General features: G+C 45.2%; 1 protein-coding gene across 8 annotated transcripts; it reads right to left on the bottom strand.

Moving 5' to 3' along the window:
* Positions 1 to 1,863: 1,863 nt before the first annotated feature.
* On the bottom strand, positions 1,864 to 6,316 carry LOC136484750 (pistil-specific extensin-like protein). 8 transcript variants are annotated; one of them, XR_010766189.1, is made up of 9 exons: positions 6,085 to 6,316; positions 5,800 to 5,883; positions 5,583 to 5,655; positions 5,238 to 5,472; positions 5,039 to 5,106; positions 2,911 to 4,948; positions 2,607 to 2,754; positions 2,148 to 2,271; positions 1,864 to 2,051 (listed from the first exon to the last, which is right to left on the bottom strand). XR_010766189.1 is itself a non-coding variant. In XM_066481704.1 (8 exons), the coding sequence occupies exons 5-8, from the start codon at positions 2,983 to 2,985 to the stop codon at positions 2,012 to 2,014; spliced, it is 285 nt and encodes a 94-aa protein (XP_066337801.1). In that variant the 5' UTR covers positions 2,986 to 5,106; positions 5,238 to 5,472; positions 5,583 to 5,655; positions 5,800 to 5,883; positions 6,085 to 6,316; the 3' UTR covers positions 1,864 to 2,011. The 8 variants fall into 8 exon arrangements, 1 of the variants encoding a protein (XP_066337801.1); XR_010766191.1 differs by having other exon boundaries at positions 5,039 to 5,085; XR_010766188.1 differs by having other exon boundaries at positions 2,911 to 5,106.
* Between the last annotated feature and the right edge of the window lie 6,847 nt (positions 6,317 to 13,163).

Here is a 13,163-nt window from a genome sequence, read left to right as displayed (position 1 = left end):
TTTTCATTGACATAGCATCCTTGTGAGCTTAGCCAAAGCCCTCCCACTCATCTCCATCATTGATCCATCATCATTGTGAGATTGGAAGAGAATCCAAGTGCATTGCTTGAGTGATTGCATCTAGAGGCACTTGGCATTCGTGTTGCGCTATGGATTTCGCTTGTTTCTCATGGTGGTTGCCACCACCTAGACGGTTGGAGCAGCGTTGGAGGATCGACACGAGTTGGTGATTGTTCGTGGCCATCTCTGGTGATTGTAAGGGGAGTTGTACCTTCCCCGGTGGAGTGCCGAAAGGTAACTCTAGTAAATTGCTCGTGTCATTGAGTTACCTCACTTGTGGGTAGGTTCTTGCGGCGTCCTATCGTGTGGACGAGGTTTGTGAAACACCTCTTAGCCGCCGAACCACCAAGTGTTGGTCGACACAACGGGGACTAGCGTGTTGGCAAGCACGTGAACCTCGGGAGAAAAATCGGTTGTCTCTTGTCTTTGACATTCTCCCGGTGATTGGTATTATATTTATCTTGTGATTGGTTCATCCCCTACACATCGATATAATTATCCTACTTGCTTATTTACATTATTGCAAACTAGTTGATACAAACTCTTTAGTGTAATTAGAATTAAGAGCTTGGCTTATTATTTACATTCATCTAGTTGAGCTCTTTAGAGTAGCAAGATTGAGAGCTCGTAGTGAGGAATAGTATAGCAAGTTTGTGTGCCTAACTTATCATTGCAACTAGAATTGTTGGATAGGTGGGTTGCAACCCTTGTAGAGCTAGAGTAAGTTTGCATTACGTTATTTATCTTACTAATCAAATTGCTCTAGTTGATTTATAAATTTTTATTAGGCTATTCACCCCCTCTAGCCATAATAGGACCTTTCAGCGGCGGCCGGAGCTCACCTCCTCGCGTCACCTCCACGCGCGTTGCGGCAGATCCACGGTGAGGACCGGCTGCGACAGCTTACGCGCGCCGCCTCCTGGCTCTCGCCGCCGCCGTTGGGGACAAGGCCGCCTCCCTGCACACTGGGGCCCTCGCCGTCGTCGTCAGGGCTCGTGTCGGTGTGCGCGGGGGAGCTCCGCCCTCGGCTGCTGCAGCTCCCCTTTGCTCACCCTGTCAATCCCCGCCATCTCCTTCTTCTTGGTCGCGGCAGCGCGGGAGGCGCGCCTGCAGCTCTCCCAGGCGCGGAACGGAGGCGCAAGAGAAAGAGAGAGAAAAAGGGAGTTTGGGTGGCTGACAAACGGACCCCACCGTAGGATAAAATGGTCATTTTACCTGTCTGTTTGACACCGTTAAGTAGAAAAGCGGACGGTATGGCTTGGAGAGCAAAGAAGTTCAGAACGGTGGCATATGTGTGCGGTCAACTTTTTTAATAGTCTGTGTGTAATTTCAAACTTTTTTAATAGCACACGTATAAAAGCCTTAAACTACAATTACTAAATCCGTCCGTGCGGGTTCGTCTCTCTATGACTAACTCACATGATTAAGGAAAATCCACATTTAAATCACAAAAAGCATTATATTGATAACTAAAGCATTATTGTAGAAAAGTCAATGGCGCTTGTAAGAAAAGAGGAAGCAGTGTATTGGAATTTGTAGTTTCATTGAATAATCTTCAAAAACTCTGCATCAATTACTCGCTCTGTCTCATATTATTTGTCGTTTCCGATTTTTGTGCCACAAGTTTGACTCGATTTGTAGAAAAACATTTGTATCTCTAAATAAATTTATTAAAAAACTAGATTCAAAGATCTTTCTAATGATACTAATTATGTACTATAAATATTAATATTTTGTAATATATATTTTATCAAAGTTATTTCTCGGGAAGCGAAAGCGACAGATATTCTGGGACGGAGGGAGTATATCAAAGTGTAGAGGGAAAAAATATCAGCTTTTTCATAGGACAATAATGCAATCCAGGTATAGAATGAAGTTCATCCCCGTCCTGCAGTTTACTTGAATCCTCTCACCCGTTGACTACGCTCCGCCGCTCCGACAGCTCTGGATCCTATTGCTCGGAAGTTCGACTACCACAGATGCACGGGAACCTGCAGCCGGAGACGGAGAAGAAAGAGATTATGTTATACCATGACTAATCAATTCAATAATTGTACTAGTAGTAGAAAAAAGAAAAAAAAAATTACCATCTGGCCAGGAAGCTTGATCTGTTCTTGGGAGGAGGCTGCCGAGTCGGAGATGCAGCTAGCTCTTTTGGTTGTTGCGTCTTGTCAGGGTTCACTGGGGGGCCCACGAAATAATTGTGCGTTGCTGCAAACACGTACTGGACGCTGCTTAGTTTGGAGTTTTAGGGCTTGTTTGGCACGGCTCCTTCCGAGGGGCTTCTCCGGAGGAGCCGGAGCCGTTTTGGAGGAGCCACAAATTGTGGCTTCTCCAAAACGGCTCCGGCTCCTCTGTTTTTTACTGAAAAAACGGCTCCTCCAAGAAAACGTTTGGCAGGGCTCCTCTGGAGGAGCCGGAGCCGGAGCCGGAGAGGAGCCCTGCCAAACAAGCCCTTAAACTGAGCAAGTGGAGAGCTATAGAGCGAATCGATCTCAAATGATGAATTTAGCTAGTAACAACTGAGCAAACAAGCATGTACGGACCAGGAGCTTGCGCAGCGCCGGTGACCTGCGGCGCTTGTTTCGTTGCCGGCGCCGCCGGTGCCGCCGGTTCCGGCGCTGTGTACGTCTCTGGGGGACCAACGTAGTAGTCGCCTGAAGAGAGTGGGCAGAGAAGGAAACAAATGTATGGCTGAATGGCTCAGTCCCAGGATACAAGTCGAGAAGGCACATACAGTTCATCAGGATGCAACAAAATTAGCAAACAACAAGCGCCAATCATTACTCTGTGAAAGAGGTTGGCAGATCTAATATACGATGACTAATAAGATGAGTTGATCGAGTTTACCATTACCAGGTCACACGAGACAGAGAGACTGATCGATCGTAGATAGATCGACAGAGATCACTAACCGTTGCTCATGGTGGATCTCCAGGAGATTAGCTAGCCACAGGTGCCACCACCGCTCTTTGCCGATGGCGACGAGCAGCGCCACGGGGCCGAGAGGATATTAGCCGGACGAGGACGATCGGAGACAGAAGTTAGAGAAGCGCAGGGAGAAGAAGAATGTTGTTGGAGTCTTGGAGATGCCTTCGCCCAGGATGGCAATGGTTCAGCTCGAATGCCTATAGGTTGTTGTTATCGACCAATTTTGACCAGGTCTACGTCGCCACCAGGGGTCCACACGGTTGCTTCGTCGAGCTCTCATCACACTAGTGTGAAACTGCTGGGCGTAACAAGAAACTAAAGACTGACTCCACTGAGCTTGTCGGCATTTCTGTGTGGTGTGTGTGGCGCTGTGGCGTCGCCCTTTTTTTTTTTTTTGTCCAAAATATTGGATTTCGTCCCACAATCGTATCTACCAGAAACCACCTTGCACTCTCTTTAGTTTTTTTTAATAAAGTCTAGTAGAGCGCAACCTCTCCTGTTTTCTCTTCAAAAAAGAAATCATATCTATCCAAAGATTCAATCTATGTTCTCTAATTATATACGGTGTTAAAAGAAATTCTTGCTACATTGTGTGAAGAAGCCACAGTTAGTGAAATAAAAAATAATGATTCACCGGCTGGCTCCTAATTTACTTTGAGTGCACGGAGAGAAAAACAACTTCTCCCTACAATATATGGAAGCCGCTCCAGGGTGTCTCATTCTTCTTGAAGAGATGCCAGGGAGAGGCAGCCAAGGCAGCAGCTAGCTAAAGCTGGCTGCCAGCCAGCAAAATCCGCCACAAAGCGATGGTCTAGGGAGATGCTCCCGGTACAATTTTGTGAGAGAGAAATTGGTGACAAAGAGAGGATGGGTACAGAGGGGTGCCTTACAATACAATTATGGATAACAAACTTGGTTGAGAAAATAATTAATCATCCAACTTGGAGCTCAAGTAGGAATGCAACCGGTTGTCCAGTGGGTGGCTCTTGGTCGCTGCATTGGTCCTTTTTTTTTCACTTTTCTTGCTTTGAAATTGGAACTACTAAACCCTAAACATGCATAGGCAAATACTTAATTTGGTTGATCTCCGGGAGATTAGCTAATTTAATTAATCACTAACCATAGTTAATTTGATTAATCACTAACCGTAGTTAATTTGGTTGAATTTTAGGCCAAGTGACATGGGAAAAGAAAACATGCATGCCAATCCAATGCATATGTAAAAAACAAGGCATATTCGCCCATCGCCAGCAGTCCTGCACCCACCTCCCATGCCAGTTGCCAGCACTACTTCAGCAGCACTTTTCAGCAAACGAACAATGTTTTTCTCTCACAACAAATCAGTATAAGCATCAGCATAAGCCAAATTTCAGCGAAACGAACAGGGTATGCAGCTGCAAAATGTGAAATGTCACATGTACCAGTCTACCAGAAGATGGTTTATTGGCTATACATGATTAAAATTGGCATTCCAAACCGAAGTTAACGAGTCACATTTGATTTTAGTAAGTTGCAATTTGGCTTAATCTCTCCCATACATAATTTTGCATGCTGTGCTTTCTTAGCTGATGATTCTTCCACCTGCTGGAAGGCACGTTATTTCAAATTTACATAGTACGTGGCTCACTGGGTGACGTTTTTCAAACATGCCTAAATCCAAAGGTTGGGGACAGTCTACAGAGAATTGAAATCACCAGTTCCAAAGTACATACTTCCAGTAGGGTAAATATTCCTACATCCTACAGGCAATAGTCACTTGTCAGCATTCAAAATAACTATAGCTGTACCATTGAAATCAAATATAACTCCCACCTGCTGGGTCATTTGTAACTTCCTGGGTTTACAAGTAAATATTGCAGTATATGGGGTTCCTAGCTATACCTTTGTGCAATTTTGGGTAGCATATCCAAGTTCTGAGAAAGAGTATACCTTGGGTGCCAAAATGACTGGTTGATTCCTAGTCCACATGGGCATGAATATCATTATAATAGATCGAGTAAAATGTACAAATATGGGTTAGAATGGAACAATAGTGAAGAAGTGGTACCAAATACTAATGGCAGGGGCAGAAACACCTTCCCAATGGAAAAAGAGCTGCAATTCAAGCACAGGGGCCTGTTAAAGCACAAACTGAGATTCCAGTAGGAGAACACCGACTACCTTGATGAGAAACTGACAGCAGAGGAATATAATGTTGATTCAAAACAAAATGGGCACTTGGAAACATATATAGAATGAATAGTTACATTTAATCGCACTTCTGGTAGTATAATGAACAAGTGATATCGTAGGAAACGAGAACAGAGCAGCTTTCCGGATAGCAGAGGTTGCCCTTGAGGTACAGTCAGATCGCCGCGTGTACCTCCCTGACTCCATACGCATTACAAAGGGTACTCGAATCTTGGAGTGTGTGAATGCTGTGCACGGCCGGCCATGCCGGTCAGCTAGCTGTCCACTCGGCCGCTGGAGAAGCATGAAAACCTGGTGTGGAAGAAAGCAGAGGACCCGCAGATTAACCAACCACCAGAAGTTACCAAGAAACTAGTTTGTTCATGTGTGGTAACAATGGAGGAGGAGTTTTGGAGTAGTACAGGTTGCCGAGGAAGCCGGTTTTCTTCTGGCCACCGGGCGCCGGCGCTTGGCCTTGCTGCAGCTCAAGGTTCTCTGGAGGCCCAGCGAAATAGTTTCATCAAGGGAGGATTATTACGAATTGCAGCAAAAACTGGGGAAAACACAAACTCAACAGCGATAGAAAAGCAAAAACAAACTGAATCGGCGTGGATCGCCGGTGAAGTTCGCGTCACCTACCATCAGGAGCGCTCCCTTTGTTCTGTACATCGGCAGCATCTTGTTGCTTGTCCTCGAAGTTGGCTGGACGGCCGACGAAGTAGCCTGTGCGTAGCAGAAGGCAGAGCTGCTTAGCGCAAGGAATTGCAGGCAGGCCAGATCAGCAGATCAGATCTGACACGGAGGAGCGGGAGAATCTTGAGATGTGCCCGCCGTCGTCCATGTCGGATTCAAGACGTTGACCTACTGTTCCAGCGCGCAGAGAGGGAGAGAGAGACGCGGTGAGGAGAGATGACACGTACGTACCTCCGGGAGCCTGCGCGTCGCCCATGGCTGGTGGATCTGTGGCCAGTTAGGTGCCTGCGCCGCTCCTCTGCCGGCAAGGCTGAGGCGAGAGAAGAAGACGACCAAGACCGAGACGTAGGGGCCGGGACACAGCAAGGCCACTGTGTGTGTGTGACCACGTTCTTATCATTAGCACTAGCAGGCGGCCTCCAGCAGCTCAGTCAGTCCCCCATGCTGTCAGTGGTTAGATAACAACGAGATTAGTACGTATTAAAAACAACAAGGGCCAGCACCGGCCAAGTCAGCAACTCCATGATTGAATATGCAATCATCAGGCGTGCCCTGATTGATGGTACACTCATGCCGCACTCCACCATTGCAAAGGTGATAGGTGTACGAGAGGAATCAAAGTAGCCATGCTCAACGTGTTACATACATTAAAATGATAATGCTGGCCCGTCTAGGCAAGTTCCGTCCAAATGACTTGTTCCAGGGCTTGCCTAAAAAATAAAAAACACGGCGACATTTTCTTTCCCTACTGTCGCACGCATGCGACCGCCATGGGCGCCTCCACCGTACCGCCGCTGCCCTTCTCCAACGCCGCGGCCTTCTCCAGATGCGGCCTTCCTGCCCAGACGCCACGCACCCATTCCGCCTCGTTGCTGCCACACGCCCATCCCGCGCCGCTCACTCCCACCCGTCGCTCTCGCCCATCCCGCGCTGCTTGCTCCCATGCCCTCGCGTGCACCGCCTGCCCAGCCGAGCCAAGCCCGGTGATACTAGCGGTGGTGGTTGTGGTGGTGCTCGCGTGGCGCCGGCTCCGAACCCGACGACTGGAATCGCCTGCCCCCCACTCCCCCATGTTGCAAGCGCATGTTTCAAGTATTTCAGATGTTTTGTAGGTATGCTTCAAGTGTTTCATGCGGATGTGACAAAAGTAGATCGGGACGTTGCATATGTTACAATAATAGTATACGTATGTTGCAAGTGTCTGTTCCCAATGTTTCATCTATTTTTTCATACGTATGTTGCAAGTGTGTTTATCTGAATGTTGCATATGTTTCACACGTATGTTGCAAGTGTTTTGTCCAGATGCTACATATGTTTGCAATTATTTTTTAAGTGTTTTCATGTGTTTTTGCATGTGTTTCAAGCGTATGTTTCGAATGTTTGAGCTGTTTCGTATGTATATTGTAATTGTTTCTTTTGGATGTTTCAAAAGTAGATCAGGGTATTATGCATGTTGCAATGTGAGCTACTGCTACAGCTGCAGGCGCAGTAGGTGTGGAGGGGCGCGGGAAGCAAGGAAGCATGGGAGAGTGGCGCGAGCGGACCCCGCCGGTGCGTGCAGCAGGTGTGGGCGTCCGGACGCGGGGGTCCGTCCGGACGTCCAGGCGCTAGTGCTGGCGATGTTAAATTTGATAAGATGTATATGTACCCTAAAGAAAACACAAACTTCAGGATGCCAAAGCTCTTGAACTATAGATGATTTATTTCTTATCTATAGGCTTCATAAACATATATAGTAGATCAAATCCTTGTTATTTAAAACAAGCTTCTATTTGACATAGAAACCGAAAATGCTAGCATAAAAAACTGCCTGCCCTAACAAACTGTAATACATAATGATCATATCAATAATAATAATAATACATCAAAGCAACATCAATTCTGGTTCCAATACCCCTTCGCAACTGGAGATCGGAGTAAAAGGTGGTCTTTACCCTTGTCTTCATGTCACAAACTGAGAGAATGTAAGAGCATGTTTGGATTGTTGCTAGAGGAAACAGGGCCTAATTTTAGCCGTTTCCCGTCGGCGAGGATGTGATTTGGTTGCAAGCAGTGCAAGCCAAGATTTGGCTTGGGTTCTTCCGGTATCCACGCTACGCTCATTTTTCAGCCGAAGAACGGCCGATCCGCGAGGCGGCTAATTCATGTGCCAATTTTAGTTCCTACTCATCTCAATTGACTTGGGACAACAATTTACATCATGCGTCCTAGTTGACTCGAACAAGCATATACGATGTTATTTGATTAGAAAAATGTAACATTATCTGTTCACAGAGCGGAATAGAAAGTGTTACATGCATTTGGTTAAGGCCAGGCCGCAATCAAGTACGACGTAATTAGATACCGGTCTATGCACCTTTGGTGTTGTTTGGTTGAGCAAAGGGAAAGGGAACACTAATGGAAACTATTCCCACCCGTAACTGTTGCACAACAATCGATTACGGCATCTGTTTGGTTGCCGTGGGCAATGCTTTCCATTCTATTATTATTCTTATTGGTTGGCAACCAAGTAACCATTGCTGAAAACAATAAAATAAGATACTTTGAACTATCCTTGACTAAGAAAACAATCACTGAAGGCATATTTCAGCTGTTAGTGGCAGGACAACACCAAGACAATACAAAGCATATTTCAACAATAAGATACTTTGAACTATCCTTGACTAAGAAAATTAGAAGGATAAGTAATCAAAATCTTAATAAATGATTCACAAATCTCAACAAATGGTGACCAAATTAACTTTTGACTAGTACACTTTCAAAATGCATTATCCAATGCGAACTGAGCCTAGCTCAGTTGGTTAGGTTCCCTGTGGTGGAGCCTGCCCATCCGAGTTCAAGTCCTCGACTTGGCACTGGTGCTCACATTGTCCTGAATTTGTTCCTGGATTTAACGGTGTTGTACTTTCAGTGGTAGGTGACGTTCCCATTGACAGTGAAGCGTCTGTGGTGACTTCGTCAATCTCAAGATATGCCGGTACAGTCTTTCGGAGGTGCTCATAGGGGTAGGGTTTGCGCACGCTCCCATCGATTTGTAGGGGCGGCTGGTAAGTAGGGGCGGCTGCCGCCCCTATAATACCTGTTTGTAGGGGCGGTTCAGTCTAGAACTGCCTCTACAGTACATTTTTCCACAAAAAAAATTTCAAATTTATAATTTAAATTCGACCAGAACATATATATATATATATATATATATATATATATATATATATATATATATATATATATATATATATATATTGAGAGAGAGAGAGCACGCGTGCGCTAGCCGCTAAAGACAATTCTACACGCCGGCGGCGTTGACGGTCCATCCATTTTTTTCCGGGCACGTTACATGCAACAATTGCTATAGTAAAGGGCGACAAAATCTGACAACAAGCACAAGAGCATTATATAAACTACCATTACAAGTCTATTTCGTAAGAATATATACAATCCATCATTAAATAGACATAATTCACAAGTCTAATTCGTTCCACAAGTCTAAACTGTCCCACAAAATAAGACCAATGTTAAATTCCATACATATTATTATCAACGGACTAGAGCTAGCCTTTCAGTCTAATGAAGGTATTGGTACTGAGGATTTCTACCTAAGTCAGAATCTCGGTTATGGTAGGTGCCTTTGACGTGTACAATCTGGTCCAATATAAAGTTGCAAAGGTCGCCAACGAGCTCTAAGAGTTGGTCATCCTTGTATTGGTCTCTTTTTATTTCTTTCTCTTCTTTCCACTACAAGAGAACAAGTTTTGGTTTAGTATTTCATATCATGTGCGAAGTTTTTATACTACGGGTGAAGAGGTTCAAACTTACCCTTAAGGGGTGTCTCCTGTAGACACCGGTGTTACTCATCATAGAACATACATAGTATCCACAATGTATACTCCCAGGCTTCTGCTTGGGGCACTGTGTGTTTTGCATATGGAAATGTTAAGTAATGCTTTTGACAACCATGTAATAGAGTACTAAAGTAAGTTACACTTACCGCACATAGTATTTTTATAGTCAGCCTTTCTTTTCTTACTGGATCATGCCTTCCGTGATGTTTATTGACATAGAACTTGAATGCCCTGTTCAAATTATTTTAACAAATGCAACTTGTTAGTATCCAAAAGTGAACGTTACAAGTATGTATACAAACATATAAGCTAATGAGGATTATCGATATGTATACGTCTTGAGAATCGATATGAAGTCTTTGTATGTCACCGGGTCCCTATCTATTGAATCAAAGACCCATGCCATGCTCCTCCCGACATCGATGCCTATACAAATCCAATAGTTGCTGCGTGAATTTAATTATAGAACAACATAAGCTCTTTTGCATCGAATAAAATATATCGAACAAAGCTTTAAGTATAGAGTTGAACTTACTCGAAGTTGTATGGTAGCCATATAGTAGAGTGTTGTTGGAGATTTTTAAAAGTTAGGGCAATGTATGCCAAAACCTTAAGGGACTCTTGTCTTAGTTTCTTCGCACGGATGTCCTCTTTCCCCCGAAGGGTCTTTCCAGCAGCTAACTCTTTGGCATCCAGTTTCCACTGTCTAGGGTAATTAAAATTTGTTTGTGCTATAGCTTGAGGGTCTATATACCCGACTTTCACACTTGGTATTTGTTTTACAATGTGCACTTGCATTCTATAAATCACGGCGTGGGTTAGTTACAACAAAATCTAAAGATTACAATCATATCATATCGGGAGGGCAAGGACTTATAGGCACCACATGCGAATTAGATTCATTTCTATTGCTCCGAGGTGAAAGCATGTTTGCATGTCAATGAAGTCAAAGATAATTTTCCCGGATGGGCTTCCAAATGTGCTGGTGGGGAAGCATGCTTGTACGAGGTCTTTGCTCGTTAGGAAAACATGCAAATACCAATCATGGAACCTTCTCATTCCAAGTGGTAGGCGCTAGATGTCCCGATTTGGTAGGAAGGGCTTGCCTCTTTCATATGTTTTCGTGCAATCCTTTGACCATTTGATGGCATCAATATTTGGATACTTCTTTGCTGTTTGGTGGACTTTGCTAGTGACGACCTCCTTAGAAGCCCGTGTTGGGACTTTTTTAACTTGGTTCTCAGGCTTGAACTGGTCATGGGCATACCACTTATGCACCGACGAGACGTCTTTTATCGGAACATAAATTGGCCTTATGGTGATTGGATGCTTCTTTCAAAGTTTCTATTCAGGCACATCCTCATCTTCTTGTGCATCACCTTTTTTAGGAGGAACTTATTGTTCATGTACCGGCTGCGCTTGTTGAGAAGACTATGGCATCTCATCATGCACTTGTTCGGTACGAGCTGGAGAAGGTTGTGGCTTATCAGGCACATGCACACTAGGAGGCGGGAAAGAATATGGCATCTCAGGAATGTGGTGGTCATGAGACGGTGAAAATATCTCCCTATCCTCAACAACTCGCTCCAAATTTAAGAGAGGGGGAGGCGGCGAAGAAGCAGTCAATATAATGTCCCGTTTGTGCCAGAGGATGAACTGCCCCATTACGTCTCCGAGTAACACCAGCCCCTCGGGAGTTGCGTAGTTTATCCTCCACTATATGAACTCAGGCTTCACGGTATGCACCTCAACCCTAGGGTAGTCCGGCGGTATCTTATTATTGTTGTGTAAGCCACCGAGAGGATGTGCCACACCCGTTGCCACCTCCATCATAATGTTCTGCCGGTCGTAGAGAAACACCAAGGTGCAACTAGTTAGTTCCCGTATGCGATCGATGGGGGTTGTGGCTGTAGTGGAACCTTGGCTGCTAGGAACTTTCGGAGGGCTGCCAACTAATGCCAGTTCTCCCGGCGGCGCCATTAATGTCAGTGGCTCCGTAGACAGTCCTTGCTCCTCCAGCACCTTTGCAACTAGAGCCTTCACTTGAAGCTCAAGATTAGCCTCCTGGTCTCTGCCATGTTTCTTGTACATGTGCATGTCCTCTTCGAATTCGTGCTTCCAGGTTGTCCATTTCCCTAGCCCCCTGGAGCGGCATGTGTGCTTGTTGTTTCCCAAGCCAAGGCTAAGCTCGTCCCTCTCTCTGGAAGGATTGAATGAACCTTTCTCCTTGTCTTCAGCATATTTTAGTATCCTTGATACTGCCTATTGGGTCTCTGGCTTATCAAACTTAAGATTACTACCGGATGATTCTGTACTCCTCGCATATATCCAATTCCTTGAGCGTACCTTCAAATTCTTCACATCGATATTCCCAGAAGTTGCGGCCTCTTCGTCCATCTTCCTAAACTGCTCTTCCTTGGCATAGTAGCCATCGGGGCCTAGATGATGGTGGTGTTTGTTCCTCTTCGCTAGCTCGGTGTTACGGGCACTGAGCTCCAATGCCTCCGGTGAAGTCTTCTGAGCCACGAGCTCCTCCCATTGACTAGGAGTTATGTTGCCGAACTCGTTGAAGGGAGTTAACCCCTTTTGGATATACTTCTTGTTGAGCTTTGACCTACAACGTCAGAATGACTCTCCCATGATCTTGAAAGCATTTTTACCAGTTCTTGCTTACCCTTCAAAAATCTAAAATTGAGCTTCAGCTGCTTATCTCATAGTTCATCCTTTTTCTTCTCTGGTATCTCTTTCTAGTTAGGGATTGCTGGGTTCAATTTATCTCTTACTAGGACCCCGATCGTAATACAGAATCGTCCTCTGAATTCCTTCGGCTCAAGGATCTCCCCTGCTGGACCGACCTCCGTTATCACATAGCATGCATTATTTGGATATTGGTTTGCTTTTCTATCCCCTCGTTTCCTCTTTGGCTTGGTAGTCGTGTTCGTGGTTGTGTCTTGAGGTTGTGGAGCAGAGGCCTCAATGTCCGTCTCTGTGGCTGTTGCCTCTGCTCTCCTTTCCTCTACTCCGTCTTGTCCGGCGAGATGTCGTGGACGTCAACATCGTCTTTTCTGAGTTTCAGGAGGAACCTATATATACGATAGGTCAAAGTGTTAGCAGAGGTAACACAGTCAAAGCTTTAGCAAAATTTACAAGCAAAGGCGTTATCCCTACCTTCTCGTTCGGGTCAAAATCCATGTCCAAATCTTCCTCCGTTGGCCTCTTTCTGGCTTCACGTGGGAAAGGATCTTCGGGACTTACATATCCCTCTTTTGAGTCCTCATCATCATCATCATCCTCTTCTTCTTCGCCTTCAGCAGCCTCTCCTGCTCTTCCTTCTACTCCCCCTTCCTCCTCGTCATACTGCTCCTAAGTAAGCATCACTTCTAGATCATTTTCTAACTCGTTATCGAACTGCTCCTGAGTAAACTGGTCCTCTAATGCTTGCTCCTCATAGGTTGGCTGCTCATCATGCTT

The sequence above is a fragment of the Miscanthus floridulus genome, chromosome 10, assembly GCF_019320115.1.
Source record: "Miscanthus floridulus cultivar M001 chromosome 10, ASM1932011v1, whole genome shotgun sequence".
Lineage (NCBI taxonomy): Eukaryota > Viridiplantae > Streptophyta > Magnoliopsida > Poales > Poaceae > Miscanthus > Miscanthus floridulus.
The sequence above is the reverse complement of the archived record's forward strand: the minus strand, read 5'-3'. Positions and strand labels throughout refer to the sequence as shown.